The 12,061-nt window shown below is 57.0% G+C and overlaps 1 protein-coding gene across 1 annotated transcript in view; it reads right to left on the bottom strand.

Annotated features, from left to right (window-relative positions):
• Positions 1 to 3,638: 3,638 nt before the first annotated feature.
• Positions 3,639 to 12,061, bottom strand: part of CYTH4 (cytohesin 4) — a 33,474-nt gene continuing 25,051 nt past the window's right edge. Inside the window, exons 9-13 of the mRNA XM_019018747.3 lie at positions 9,678 to 9,789; positions 7,938 to 8,014; positions 7,475 to 7,546; positions 6,828 to 6,982; positions 3,639 to 5,553 (exon numbers count right to left, since the gene is read on the bottom strand). Of these exons, the coding sequence (XP_018874292.1) occupies positions 5,481 to 5,553; positions 6,828 to 6,982; positions 7,475 to 7,546; positions 7,938 to 8,014; positions 9,678 to 9,789 (489 nt within the window). The 3' untranslated portion in view covers positions 3,639 to 5,480. The remainder of the gene's footprint in view (positions 5,554 to 6,827; positions 6,983 to 7,474; positions 7,547 to 7,937; positions 8,015 to 9,677; positions 9,790 to 12,061) is intronic.

Here is a 12,061-nt window from a genome sequence, read left to right as displayed (position 1 = left end):
GCCTGGAACTGCCACGGGAAGAGCGTGTTCTCCCCAACGAGGCCCTGTGGAGTCTGGCTTTTCTCCTGGAGGGTGGTTGTTGGATCTTGGGCAGAGGAGGCTGTGCTGTCAGGAAGAAGCCAAAAGGGATGGGACAACATTGCCAGACAGGGAGGGAGGTGGGGCTGGCTCGCGGGGACGGTCCAGAGAGGGTCCCCACTGGGCCAGGATCACATGGCAGTTTGGGGCAAGGCCAGGATTTTGAACCCAGATGTGTGTCACTCTCCGGCTTCATTCTTCAGCCATTCTGGGTGCAGACTGGAGAGTTGGGAGGCCTGCGGGAGTGAGTGGCTGGGTCTCTGGTGCCCCTCATAGGCCAGGCTCTCAGGACACTTGGGGTAGGAGGTGGGCCTCCCGTTGAAGGGAAGGAGGGTCTGGAGCCTGCACTGTCCTGGTGGGAGCAGGCCTGTCTTTGATGCTCACACTTGCAGACCCCTGGGGAAGGCCTGAGACATCACTGAGCCGGCAAACATATTTAGCTCCTTTTATGTCCCTAATAAATCAATTTCTCCAGGTCTTTCACACCTGCCACTCGACTCGGGCTGCCTGCCCCCATCTCCTGTCCCCTGGCAGCTCTGTGTGCCAGGCTTCAAGATGGAGGGGCTCCTCCTTTCCAGGTACCTGGCAGAGGCCCACTCTGCCTTCTCCAAGCCCCACTGCCCTGGCCTATTCCAACCCAGAGCCTTCTGTGCCAAGCTAGTCCTCCCTCAGGCTAGGATGTCTCCATTCAGCAGCCACATTACTGAATGCCCCCTCAGAGCTTCATGTGGCCAAAGCTGCAGCCCCAGAGCTGCAAGGATCCTGCACTGTGCATGCAGCTCAGTCCCAGCCAGCACCCAGCCTCCCTCAACCTTGCATTCTTTTGACCCACTGGGGCTTGTGTTTGGGGCCCAGGGGAGTTCCAGAAATACCTTGCCTCGACCTGCATCCTTGTCCTGTCTCCTACTGGCCCCACTGGCTGGAAGGCTCAGACCTCCACTTGGCTTATCTTTCCTGAGCACACCTCTTCCAAGAAGTCTTCCTAGATCTCCCCCACTACCCCACTGCCCACATGAATCTTTCCCCCTCAATGGCCCCAATTCCATGTTTTTGTAGCTCCATGAATGCATGCCCACAATCTGCCTTGTGATCATAATAATAGTAGCACGTAACATCCCAGGAGCTGCCTAACGCTGTTGTTAGCACTTTACGTATATTTAATTATTTCCATTTTATAGATGGGAAACCTGAGGCTCAGAGAGCTTAGGAAACCTGCTTAAGACACAGGGTAGAGGTGAGCCTTCACCATGGCCCTCTGGGTGGCTCTGACGGCTGCGTCACCCCCCCGCCCCGTGCCCTGTCACAGTAATGGCTTTCGTGGTACCTGCTCATCTTCCTCCCCCGCCATCCCTTCCAGGGCAGGAGCTATGTTGCAGCGCTGCCTGTTGCATGTGGAAGTCTCCCTTCAAGGTTTGCATCATGGAACTCACCTGGCCCAACCTCTCAGGGAGGAAAATTCCAACCAGAGAGGGTAAACAACTCGTTCGGGGCCCCACAGCCAGAAAGCAAGAGTGCGCGAATCTCCCAGTGCCAGGCCCAATGCCAGCCCCAGCAGGGGTGACTGTGCCCAGCATGAGTGGCGGGGAGGCCCATGCTTGTTTGTGTCCATGGGTGTCTACTGGGCTGCTCGAGCCCTTGGGCCCTGATAGACCAGATGCCTCCCCCTTTAGGATGTCCAGACCAGGGCTCTACTCTGGACAGAGACCCCGTTCCTGCAAGGGACAGCCAGTCAGCCCCGTCCAGCCCCGTCCAGCCCCGTCCAGCCCGGTCCAGCCCCGTCCAGCCCCGTCCAGCCCCGTCCAGCCCCGCCCAGCCCTGTGCAGCCGGTCCAGCCATTCTGACTGCAGCGTTGAAACCTCTTATCCACGTGTGGTGGGAGCCCCCTGCTGACCAGAGTGAGGAGTGGCAGAATGGCAGGAAGGTGAGCAGACATGCCCTGGAGAGACTCAGGGGGCCAGTGAGTCAGAGCCCAGCTCTCCATGCTCCTGGCTTGTGATGTGGCCTCTCCAGGTACTCCTGCATCTCCTGGAGGCACCAACGTTCTCATAGCTCTCTAGGCCTCTGGACATTTGCACCTGCTGATGCTGAGACCCAGAGGGCCTTTTATCAGTTAACTTCAGGTGAACTAGCAGTTATTGTGCACCTATTGTGTGCTGGGCACTGAGTATGTGCATGGTCTGGCCCACAAGGAGCTCACAGTTCAGTGTGGGGCAGACATGAAGTGAGCTCACTGCATTATCAGGTGCGTGTCCTGTCCCTGGCCTGGCTGCCAATACTTGAGCACCCTCCTCAGAGAAGCCTCCCCGGATTGCCCTCTGCCCAGCCCAGCCCTCCACTGCCCACTCTGCGTCCTCTGGAACGGCGTGTGTTCAGTACTGCAGGGATGTGAGCCCCATGCAGGCAGGGATTCTGCCTTGTTGTACCAGTGTCTGGGACAGTGCCTGGCACACCGTAGGTGCTCCATAAACATTTGTGGGATGTACAAATAAATGAAGGTTATTGAATTCAAGCTCCTCCGTTACCCACCAAGTGATCCTTGGAGCAGCAGTGCTTGCACTTCTCCAGCAACGGGGAACATACTACTCACCTCCCATGGCAGCAGGCTCTTTCTCTCTCTTTCTGTCTGTCTGTCTGTCTGTCTCTCTCTCTCCCTCCCCCCTCCTTCCTTCCTTCCTTTCTTTTTTTTTTTTTGAGACAGAGTCTCACTCTGTTGCCCAGGCTAGAGTGCAGTGGCATGATCTCGGCTCACTGCAACCTCTGCCTCCCAGATTCAAGCAATTTTCCTGCGTCAGCCTCCCAAGTAGCTGGGATTACAGGCATGCACCACCACGCCTGGCTAATTTTTTGTATTTTTAGATGGGGGTCTCACCAGGTTGGCCAGCCTGGTCTCGAACTCCTAACTTCAGGTGATCTGCCCGCCTCAGCCTCCCAAAGTGCTGGGATTACAGGTGTGAGCCACCACGCCTGGCTCTTTTTTTCTTTTGAGATGGAGTCTTGCTCTGTCACCCAGGCTGGAGTGCAGTGGCACCATCTGAGCTCAATGACACCTCCGCCTCCCAGGTTCAAGCAATTCTCCTGCCTCAGCCTCCTGAGTAGCTGGGACTACAGGCACCCACCACCATGCCAGCTAATTTTTATATTTTTAATAGAGACGGGATTTCACCATGTTGGCCAGGCTGGTCTCGAACTCCTGACCTCAAGTGATCCTCCCACGTCGGCCTCCCAGAGTGTTGGGATTACAGGCGTGAGCCACCACACCTGACCGGCAGCGGCTCTTTCTATCGTTAGACAGCATTGCCTGCTGGAAAGTCCTTTTGCCTTTCCCTGGGCTTGTCAGAACCAGCTTGCCTGCACCTGCTCTGTGGAAGCCCCATTGGCTGTCCAGCCCCTGGGGATGGCTCCTGTGCCAATGTTCCGGGGATGGGGTTGTAGGGCCCTCTGAGTGACCAGCCTCCCTGCCTGGCCCTCCTGCCCTCCACTGGGACAGGGACGGAGGTGGAGGGCCTGGTGGGGTCAAGGTGGCAGCCGCAGTCACAGAAAGGACAGAGCCCACTCACGAGTTGGATCAAGAGTTTTATTCTCTCTTTGGAATGACTCCCAGAACAGCCACTTATGCCCAGAAAATCCATGATCCCATTTCCTCCATGATGGAGGAAGCTGAGGACCAGAGAGGGGAAGGGAGTAGACTAAGGGAGTAGCCAGTGCATCCCAGGAGCAGGACAGAATCTCTGACCCCTGACCCCTAGCCCAGTGCTCCTTCCACCACCCCTGGCTGCTCCTTCATGGACCAATGAGGTGACAGAGGCAGGGCCTAGTTCACAGGCTGACAAGAATCTGCGGATGTCCTCAGATGTCCCACAAGGTCTCCTCCTGCAGACGCCCAACCCAGACCTTGTCTGCTGCAATATCACTACCAGTGCTTGCAGACCTCCAGAGACAGGAGTCTCACCACCTTGCAAGGCAGCTACTCCATCCTCACCCTGTGGAAGGTGTGCAAATGTGGGGGTGGGTGGGGACGAGGAGAGGTGCCTCGCGAGCTGCGGTTCCTTCTGGGGGATCCACCTGCTTCCTTGCCCAGTCAGGCTGGCAGTGGGGCAGGGGCGACCACATTTCCTGTTCCCCTGCCAAGGAATTTCCCTCCAGGGGCTCCCCTGGGCCTGTGTGAGGGGGTGAGAAGTGTTTCCTGTTAGTGGACTCCTCCTCCAGGCCAGGCCTCCCTGGAGACAGAGCTGGCTGCCCGGGTACTGGAAGTCAGCTCTACTCTGATAATACTGCTGCAGAGGGTCTCGAGATGCTGGGACCCGCCGGGCTGCCCTTTATCACCATGGGACTGCTCGTCAGTGGTCTCGCAGGAAAGCCATGGCCAAGACTCTATCTCTCCAAGCATGAGTTCTGTGTTACTTTCTGGCTCAGCCACTGCCTCCAGGCAGCCCTCCTGGTAACCACAGTGCACGAAACTCTCTCTTCTTGGCTTCTTGGATATAGCACCCATCCTGCTTGAGTCCCATCTGTCTGGGATGTTCTCTGTCATTTTCTTGAGGGTCCCACCTGCTCCTCTCCCCGAAATGGACATCCTGGAAGGTGGAGTCTATACTGCTCTTCTCTCCCCAGCAACGTTGAATCTGGAGTCAGCCTGGGCTCCGCAAACAAGGGCTGCCATCTCCAGCTGGAAGCTGGAGCACAGGGCTAGCAGGGGCCAAGACGTTTCTAGTCCAAATACTGCAGTTTTGCAAGAACTAGAGAATGGGCATGACTTGGCAGAGGGCACACAGCGAGTCAGAGGCAGAGCTGGGACTGAGCTCGTGGGGTCCGGGCTCCTAGGGCAGTGCTCCCGGGGTTCTGTCCCGGGGTCCTGTCCGTGGGTCTGAGCTGTGTGTGTGCTGAGCTCTCTCAGGCAGAGAGGGCCAAGCCCAACCCGAGGACAGGGGAGGGGTTGGCAGAGATATCCCTGAAAAGGAAGAGCCTTGCCAGGGAGAAGAATCACTTAGGGACCCCACGGCCCCTCCTACGTTGAGGGCTGACAGCATCTAAGTGCAGAGAGCGCCTTCAGAGCCGAGGACACCGAAGTCCAGAGAGAAGAGAAGTTGCAGCATTCTGGGGCTGGTTTTCCTCTGGCTGCTCTCCTCACCCCTTCCTGTAGTGCACATAGGGCAGGGGCCTGCAGCTGGGTGCCCACGCCAGGGGGCCTCATTGCTGGACTCTGAGCCCACTGCAGCTCCCACCCACCCTCTTGAGCTCTGCCTTCCCCTCTAGAGTCAGCTCGAGGTAACGGGGAACAGCAATGATGTCTGTGGCCCAAAAGAGTGCACTGGGGTGGGAGGTGGGTCTCCAGGCGCTGCAGGCGATGGGACTCTCAGGGTGACCAGCCCCCAGTGCCACCTCCAGTGCCACCTCCAGGAATCTCACTGCTTGCTGGCAATCTTCTTCTTCCGAGTAGAGACCAGGTCGTAGAAGGGGACACGGGTGATGCTGGCTCTAGAATGAGAGTGGGAGGAGAGATTTCAGGGCTGGAATGGCCGTCAAGGGGGTCTGCTCTCACAGGGCTTGTATCAGGGGCATGGGATTCCCAGGGAGGTGTCAGCCTGCTCTGCCACGGGGGAAAGGCCAGATGGCCCCAACAAAGTCTGTGCCAGGGTAAGTCCAGACTTGTAAGCCTAACCCAGTGTCCCATGGGCAGGGCCAGAGTGGGTGAGGCCTCTGATCAGGAGCTGAGAGCCTTGGGAATTCTACTCCCAAATGTCTCTGGGCCCCTCTCCAGGCTCCCACTGGCAACCTTCGGAAGGTGACGGGAAGAGCTTGGGGTGGAGCTGGCAGACCTGCCTGTTGGACCCTGCTCTGTCCCTGGTTCTGTGGCCTGGGCAGGTCCCTCCCATCTCTGGGCCTCAGTTTCCTCATGTGTAAGATGGAGGTGAGAATGGGTCTGCCTGGCAGCCTCACAGGATGCTCCGCTGCAAGGCCCAGGGGAAAAGACCCTGCAAGTCCCTGGGACACGGCCCCTGCCCAGCAACCACTTCTGCCTTCCTCCGGCCACCAGGCCTCACCCTTGCCAATATCTTGGGCTGGCTCAGAGTCAAGCCTTGAGCAGGTTTGCCATCTTGCCCTTTACCAGGTGCATCTTCCTCATGTCTCTCCTGTTGGTGGCACCACAGAACCAGTCCCTACACTTTGGCCTTCCTCACCCAGCCACCCCTCCCTATTTATGAGTCTATGGCTCCCCAGTGCCCCAGGAGAAACCGAAGCTCTTCACCACGGTGGCTGTGGCTTTGTCATGCTCAGCAGTTTCAGCTCCCACACTGCTTAGCCTCACTCGGACTCCAGGATGCTGTGCAGGTAGGCCGCCTGCTGGTTGCCCACACAGGTCCGGGTCCTTTTACCTGGAAGTTTATCTGGAAAGCCCTTCCCTCCACCTCCACCAGGTCCTTCCCAGGCCACTTTGGATAGTGATGCCAACAAGAGCACTCACCACGTGCCAGGCAAGGGCGGGGCAAGAACTTTATGTGCAACTCTTTGCTCTATTCTCCCACCAACCCCATGCAGGTGGTCTCTCCTTTCCCTGTGTCCTGGGGCCTGGCCTGGTGCCAGGCACACAGAAAGTACCCATGGAATACGGGTGGAAGGGGTTTGCCAGCCAGAAACAGGAGGGAGAGACTGGAGTTAGCTCCCTTTACAGATAAGGAAGCAAGACCCAAAAGAAGCAGGACCTTCTGGAAGGTGACGGGAAGCCATCCCCAGACCTGGGCACCCCTTACCGGATGGACTCGATCCACTGGTCACGTTCCTCGGCACTGGTGGCTGAGATGCGGTACGATTCGTGCTTGCCCTCCACCACCCTGCCGTCGCCATCGGTCTTGCAGGCCTTGATTTTCTGGCCTCGGCAGCTAGGGTTGTAGAGCTCCAGGCAGAACTGTGGGGAGGTGGCCAGGCAAGGGTGGGAAGAGAGGGAGGCTGGGTGGGCCCTCCAGGAGGCTCAGAGAAGCCCAGACGCTAGTGTCCCTGATCAGCGTGACAGCCCTACGACAGGCGAAGGGGCAGGAGCTGCTGCTCCCACACTGAGCACTCTCTCTGTGCCAGGCTCCTGAATCCACCATCCTCCCTAAAGTCCCCACGTGACATGTGGGCTCACTGAGGTTCTGAATGGAGCGGAGCTTACTCGGGGCCATCCAGCCAGTCGGGCTGTGTGGGACAACAGGGGACAACCACGTCCTTGGACCCACATTGACCTTTTCCCACTGTCCATGGCCCCAGGAGGGAGAGAAGGCAGCCCTGAGCCACAGGGAAGGTGTAAGGGGCACAGCCTGGCCTCCTGGAGAGCCCAGCCTCAGGCCCTCTCCCCACATTCTGTTTAGGAAATTTCCCAGTGGCTCCAGCCTCGGGGCCCCACAACCTGAACACCTACTGGCTTCTTGGGGTCGTCCACCTTCTGCACCGAGAGGTTCTCAAGAGGTATAATTCCCCGTGGCTCCTTGTCCTACAGGGAAAGGGGAAGGAAGGTCAGGGTCAGGAAGCGGAACCCTGAGGCCCAAGGCAGGGTGTGAACGTGTGGGGTTCCCCAAACTCAAAGAGGAGCGTGCTCATCTTCCGAGACTGTCCAGTCATAGGGGGACGGAAGTTAGAAGCAGCATGTGAAGACCTCTGGCTGGGAGTTAGGAGGCCCAGCTTTAAGCCTGGGCTCTGCCTAGGACCTTGGCCCGGCCCTCCTCTGTGTACCCGTTTTCCCCATCTGTAAAATGGGCATGGAGGGGAACTGAATGATCTCAAAGGATCCAAAGCTGTGTGAGTCGACTGCTCAGTGGGAGTTGGGAAGTGGGTTGTGCGGGGAGAGGCGGGGGCAGGGGAAGGCCCAGGAGACCCCTGCTCACAGTGGTGAACTCGAAGTAGTAGAGGCAGTTGTCGGTCAGGATGAACCAGCGCCGTTTCCACGTCTTCACGCGGCCCCCTGCGCAAGGCCAATGTAGCAAGCTGGTCAGTCCTCCTCCTGGGCCACTGACACCTCCTCCAGGGAAGGGCAGGGCCTCGGATGCTTTCCCCTGGACCCCCAGCTGAGTGCCCTAAACTTCGTCCGCCACACCTCCCCCCAACATCTATCCCTTTCTCAAACAAGAACCTTAGTGGCTCCTGTAATCCCCAGGCTTCCCTGGAGCTGCTTGAGCTGGCGTTTGGGTGGCCTCCGTGATCAGGTCCTAGGAATGGTCCTAGGAATGGCCAGTTCCTGCTCTTCCTGGCTACCGCCATCCATTGCTTCATTCCTTAGCTTGGTCCCTGCCTGGCACTATGCTAAGCATTTCATCCTTCATTTGCCAGGCACTGCTCTAGAGGTTTCAAAAAATATTACTTATTAATCCTCATAACCACGGATGAAGAGGAGACCATTGTTAACCCCATTTTACAGACGAGGAAACAGTCATGGAAAGGTAAAATCGCCTGCCCACGGTTCAGCAGCAGAGCTGGGATTCGAACCCCAATGTCCTAGTCCCAGAGCCCAACTCTTGGCCATTTTGCCGCACATTGAACCCTCCCAGAGATCATTCTCCCCATCTTACAGCTACAGAAACTGAGGCTGAAGAACCTGACCATCAGTACTTGGGTGGAGGAGCTGGGGTTTGGGCCCAGGGCTATGTGACTCTGAGGCTCCCTCTCCCATCTGAGTTAAGATTTATGACATAGAGCTTCTCGGAGGCGGACAGCACGTGGCTGGGGCAGGACAGGCGGCCGAGTGCTATGGAGGAGGATGGACTGGGGTGTGGTGTGGAGAGTCAGAGGGCTCGGGGGCTCCTGGGGGTTCTGGGCAGGACTGGCACGGGGCTTGGTAGACAGGAGGTGCTGGAGGCTCAATGTTCCTGGAGGTGAGCCAGGTTGAGACCCCTGCTTCAACATGAGGCATCTGTCCTCACCTGCCCTGGAGGCGCTGTCCCCGGCTTGGCTGTCCCTGCTGGAGAGGCTTCTGAAGTGTGTGTGGGAGGCAGGGGCAGACGGCCGGGCACTGGGGTTGCCCTGCTGGACTCTACAGCCACTATTACTGCAGCTTCCACCCCAGCTGCTCTCTGCAGGGTGCAGGCCCTCCCTGCCCCCAGTCAGCTTGAAGGGAGCCTCCCCCTAAGCCACATCCTGTCATCCTTCCTCCCCTCCTTTAGGGACATCTAACCCTCTGCGCCCTCAAATCTGCCCCTGGCTGGCTGTGTGGCCTCAGGCAGATCCCTGACTTTACTGTTCTGCTGTAGGGTGAACCAGCACCTTGCCTGAGCTCCGTAGGTTCTGAACAAATGGTACTTCCTGCTTTGACTTCCCTCCCCATTCCTCTGGGGAGAGAGAAACAGAATCGCAGCTGAAGCGTTTGTCAGTGGGTCTGTCTGCCTCTCACCTGGCTTACAGCTCAGCCCCCACCACTGGCTCCCTTCCTTCTCAGGACAGATGGATGGATGGGGCAGGCAGACGGCTGCACTGGGGGCCAGGAGACCTGGGGCTGTCCAACTCCATCCCCCAGGATGCATGTGAGCCTCGTGTCAGCTGGGGGCCTGTGCGTCCAGGAGTGTGCATGCAACGATGTGTGCCCGCTCGTACATGAGTGTGTGCGCGACGACGTGTGTCTGTCGGTCTCTCACCTAGCTTGAGCAGCCAGCCCTCCCGGTCTGGGTTGAAGAAGGTGTGAGTGAGGTCATTGCCGTCATCCTCAGGGATGGAGAATGGCTCACTCTTGATGCTGTCGAAGAGGTTCTGCCCCAAGACAAGGGAGAGAAAGACCTGGCTGTGAGTCCACCCGAGTCCAAGGCCTAGGCCTGGCCTGGCCTGTGTGGCCTTGAGCAGGTCACTCACCTGCAGGCATGCTCTTTCCTCACCTGTTTATCGTGGTCCCTGGGCTTTTCTTGGTGAGCCCCTCCCTGGTTCCCTCCATTCAGCCTGGGCCTGGTCTTGCCACCCTGCCACCCCGGTCATGCTTACCTCTGTGCTACTGCAGGGCAGAGCAAGCAGGGGTCAGCCCCTCAAACACACATATATACAAACATACATGCTTACATACACATACGTGCACACACACACATGCACATGTATGCACGTTCACACACATGCACGCACACTTATATAAATGCATGCTCACACATACATGCACACACACATGCATGTTCACACACACTTATATGCATGCATGCTCACACATACATGCACACATGTGCATGCATACTCACACACATACGTGCACACTCACACACATGCATGCTCACACATACATGCATACTTACACATGCAAGCACACCCACATATATGCACACATATACATGCATACTCACACATATACATGCATGCTTATGCACACATACATGCACACTCACACATATACATGCTCACACATACATGAATACACATGCACACTTACACACGTACACACACAGACACATACACACGCTCACACATACATGTACACACATGCACACTTACATATATGCACACTTATATACATGCACACTCACACATGCACGCTTGCGTGCATATACATGCACTCTTACACATACATGCATGCACACTGACAATATACATGCACACATATATACATGCATGCCCACACACACATGCATGCTTACACACACAGACACAGACACACACAAACACACGTATTCTCTTTCTGTCTCTCTGTCTCTGGGGCACAGCAACCTTGGCAAAAGCCATGGGAGGAGGGTCCTCTCCTGCTTAGGTGCAGCAGCAGAGAGGTCCCTGAGTTGAGGGGCCACTGAGGAGCCACCAGGGAGGAGGATAGGCCACTTCCTGTTGAGAGGCCTAGCTGAGGGAGAGCCCAGGGTGGGATGCTGGCTGTGGCTCTCAAAAGCCCCTCTCCTAAGCAGACCTATGCTGGATGGGCCGGGGTGGGGCCTGGGGAGTTCCCAGAAAGCAGACTGCCGTTCTCCACGGAAGCCTTTCTGGCAGTCAGAGCTGGTGACGTGGGAGAGCAGCCCTGTAGGATAATGAGCTCTTTGTCACTGGAGGTAAGTAAGCCAGGTCTCCGAGTTCCCTGTGGGCAAGGTGTGGCCGCTGGTGCCAGATCACTCCTGTGTGCTTTGAATCTCCTGCCATGAGATATTGCGTTCTATGAGCAACCTGCCTAGATTGCCAAGTGTTTGGAGAACCATTCTAAACTGTCCATTTCTGCTTATTCAAAGCAAGCGCGGTGTTATCTCAGAGGATGAAATCATTTCCTTTCGCTGTGTTTGTGTGTGCTGTTGCTCAGATGTTTCTGTTCAGACGCTTTCTTCGAGATTTTAAATGAAAATTCTCACAAGTATCATTTGACTCTCTCAAAGTTTTAGAAATGGAGCTTGCTGGTTCTTTAAGGTCCTTTCTGACCTCAGAGCTCAGGGGTCCAGAGTCAGGGGTGGGCTGGGAGTGGCTTCCCTGGGCTCAATCTGGCTGTGGGGCTATGGGGGTGGGGAAGAGCAGGCACCAGTTTCTCTCTGGGAAGCCCCTACGTGCATCCCCGGGAATTCCCAGGTGGCACTGGCTGGTTGAACAAGCGCCTGAAACAGGAAGGCCCCATCAACAAAGCTGTCAGCACAGACAAATATTTGGAAGCCCAAGGAGCTGTGCAGGGGGGCAGACGGGGGTCTTGACTGCCACAAAACCCACAGGGGGACCCAGCAGCTTCTGCGGTCACTGTATCAGCCTGTACATTCTGCCCCCGCAAAGAAAACGGCTGAGTTCACCCACATTTCCTGTCCCCTGTAAACACCAGCCTCTCCTGCAAGAAAACGCCTTGCACGCACTGCCGCAACCCCTGGGCCTAGCTGTCTCCTCCTGGCTGGGTGGATGTGCAGAAATGCAAGGGCCTCCTTCCGGTGGCCCTGCTGGCTCTGTGTCCCTCCACCCCCACCTCCTCAGTTTCCCTCTGGGGAATTTCTGCTCCTCTGTGTTCTGTCCAGGTCACTTGGCAGGGTTGACACCCACAGGTCCCCAGCCCCAGGCTCCAGGAGGGGGTGAATGACTCACATCTGGCTGATTA

Source organism: Gorilla gorilla, chromosome 23 (genome assembly GCF_029281585.2).
Source record: "Gorilla gorilla gorilla isolate KB3781 chromosome 23, NHGRI_mGorGor1-v2.1_pri, whole genome shotgun sequence".
Lineage (NCBI taxonomy): Eukaryota > Metazoa > Chordata > Mammalia > Primates > Hominidae > Gorilla > Gorilla gorilla.
This window is presented reverse-complemented; position numbering and strand designations above follow the sequence as displayed.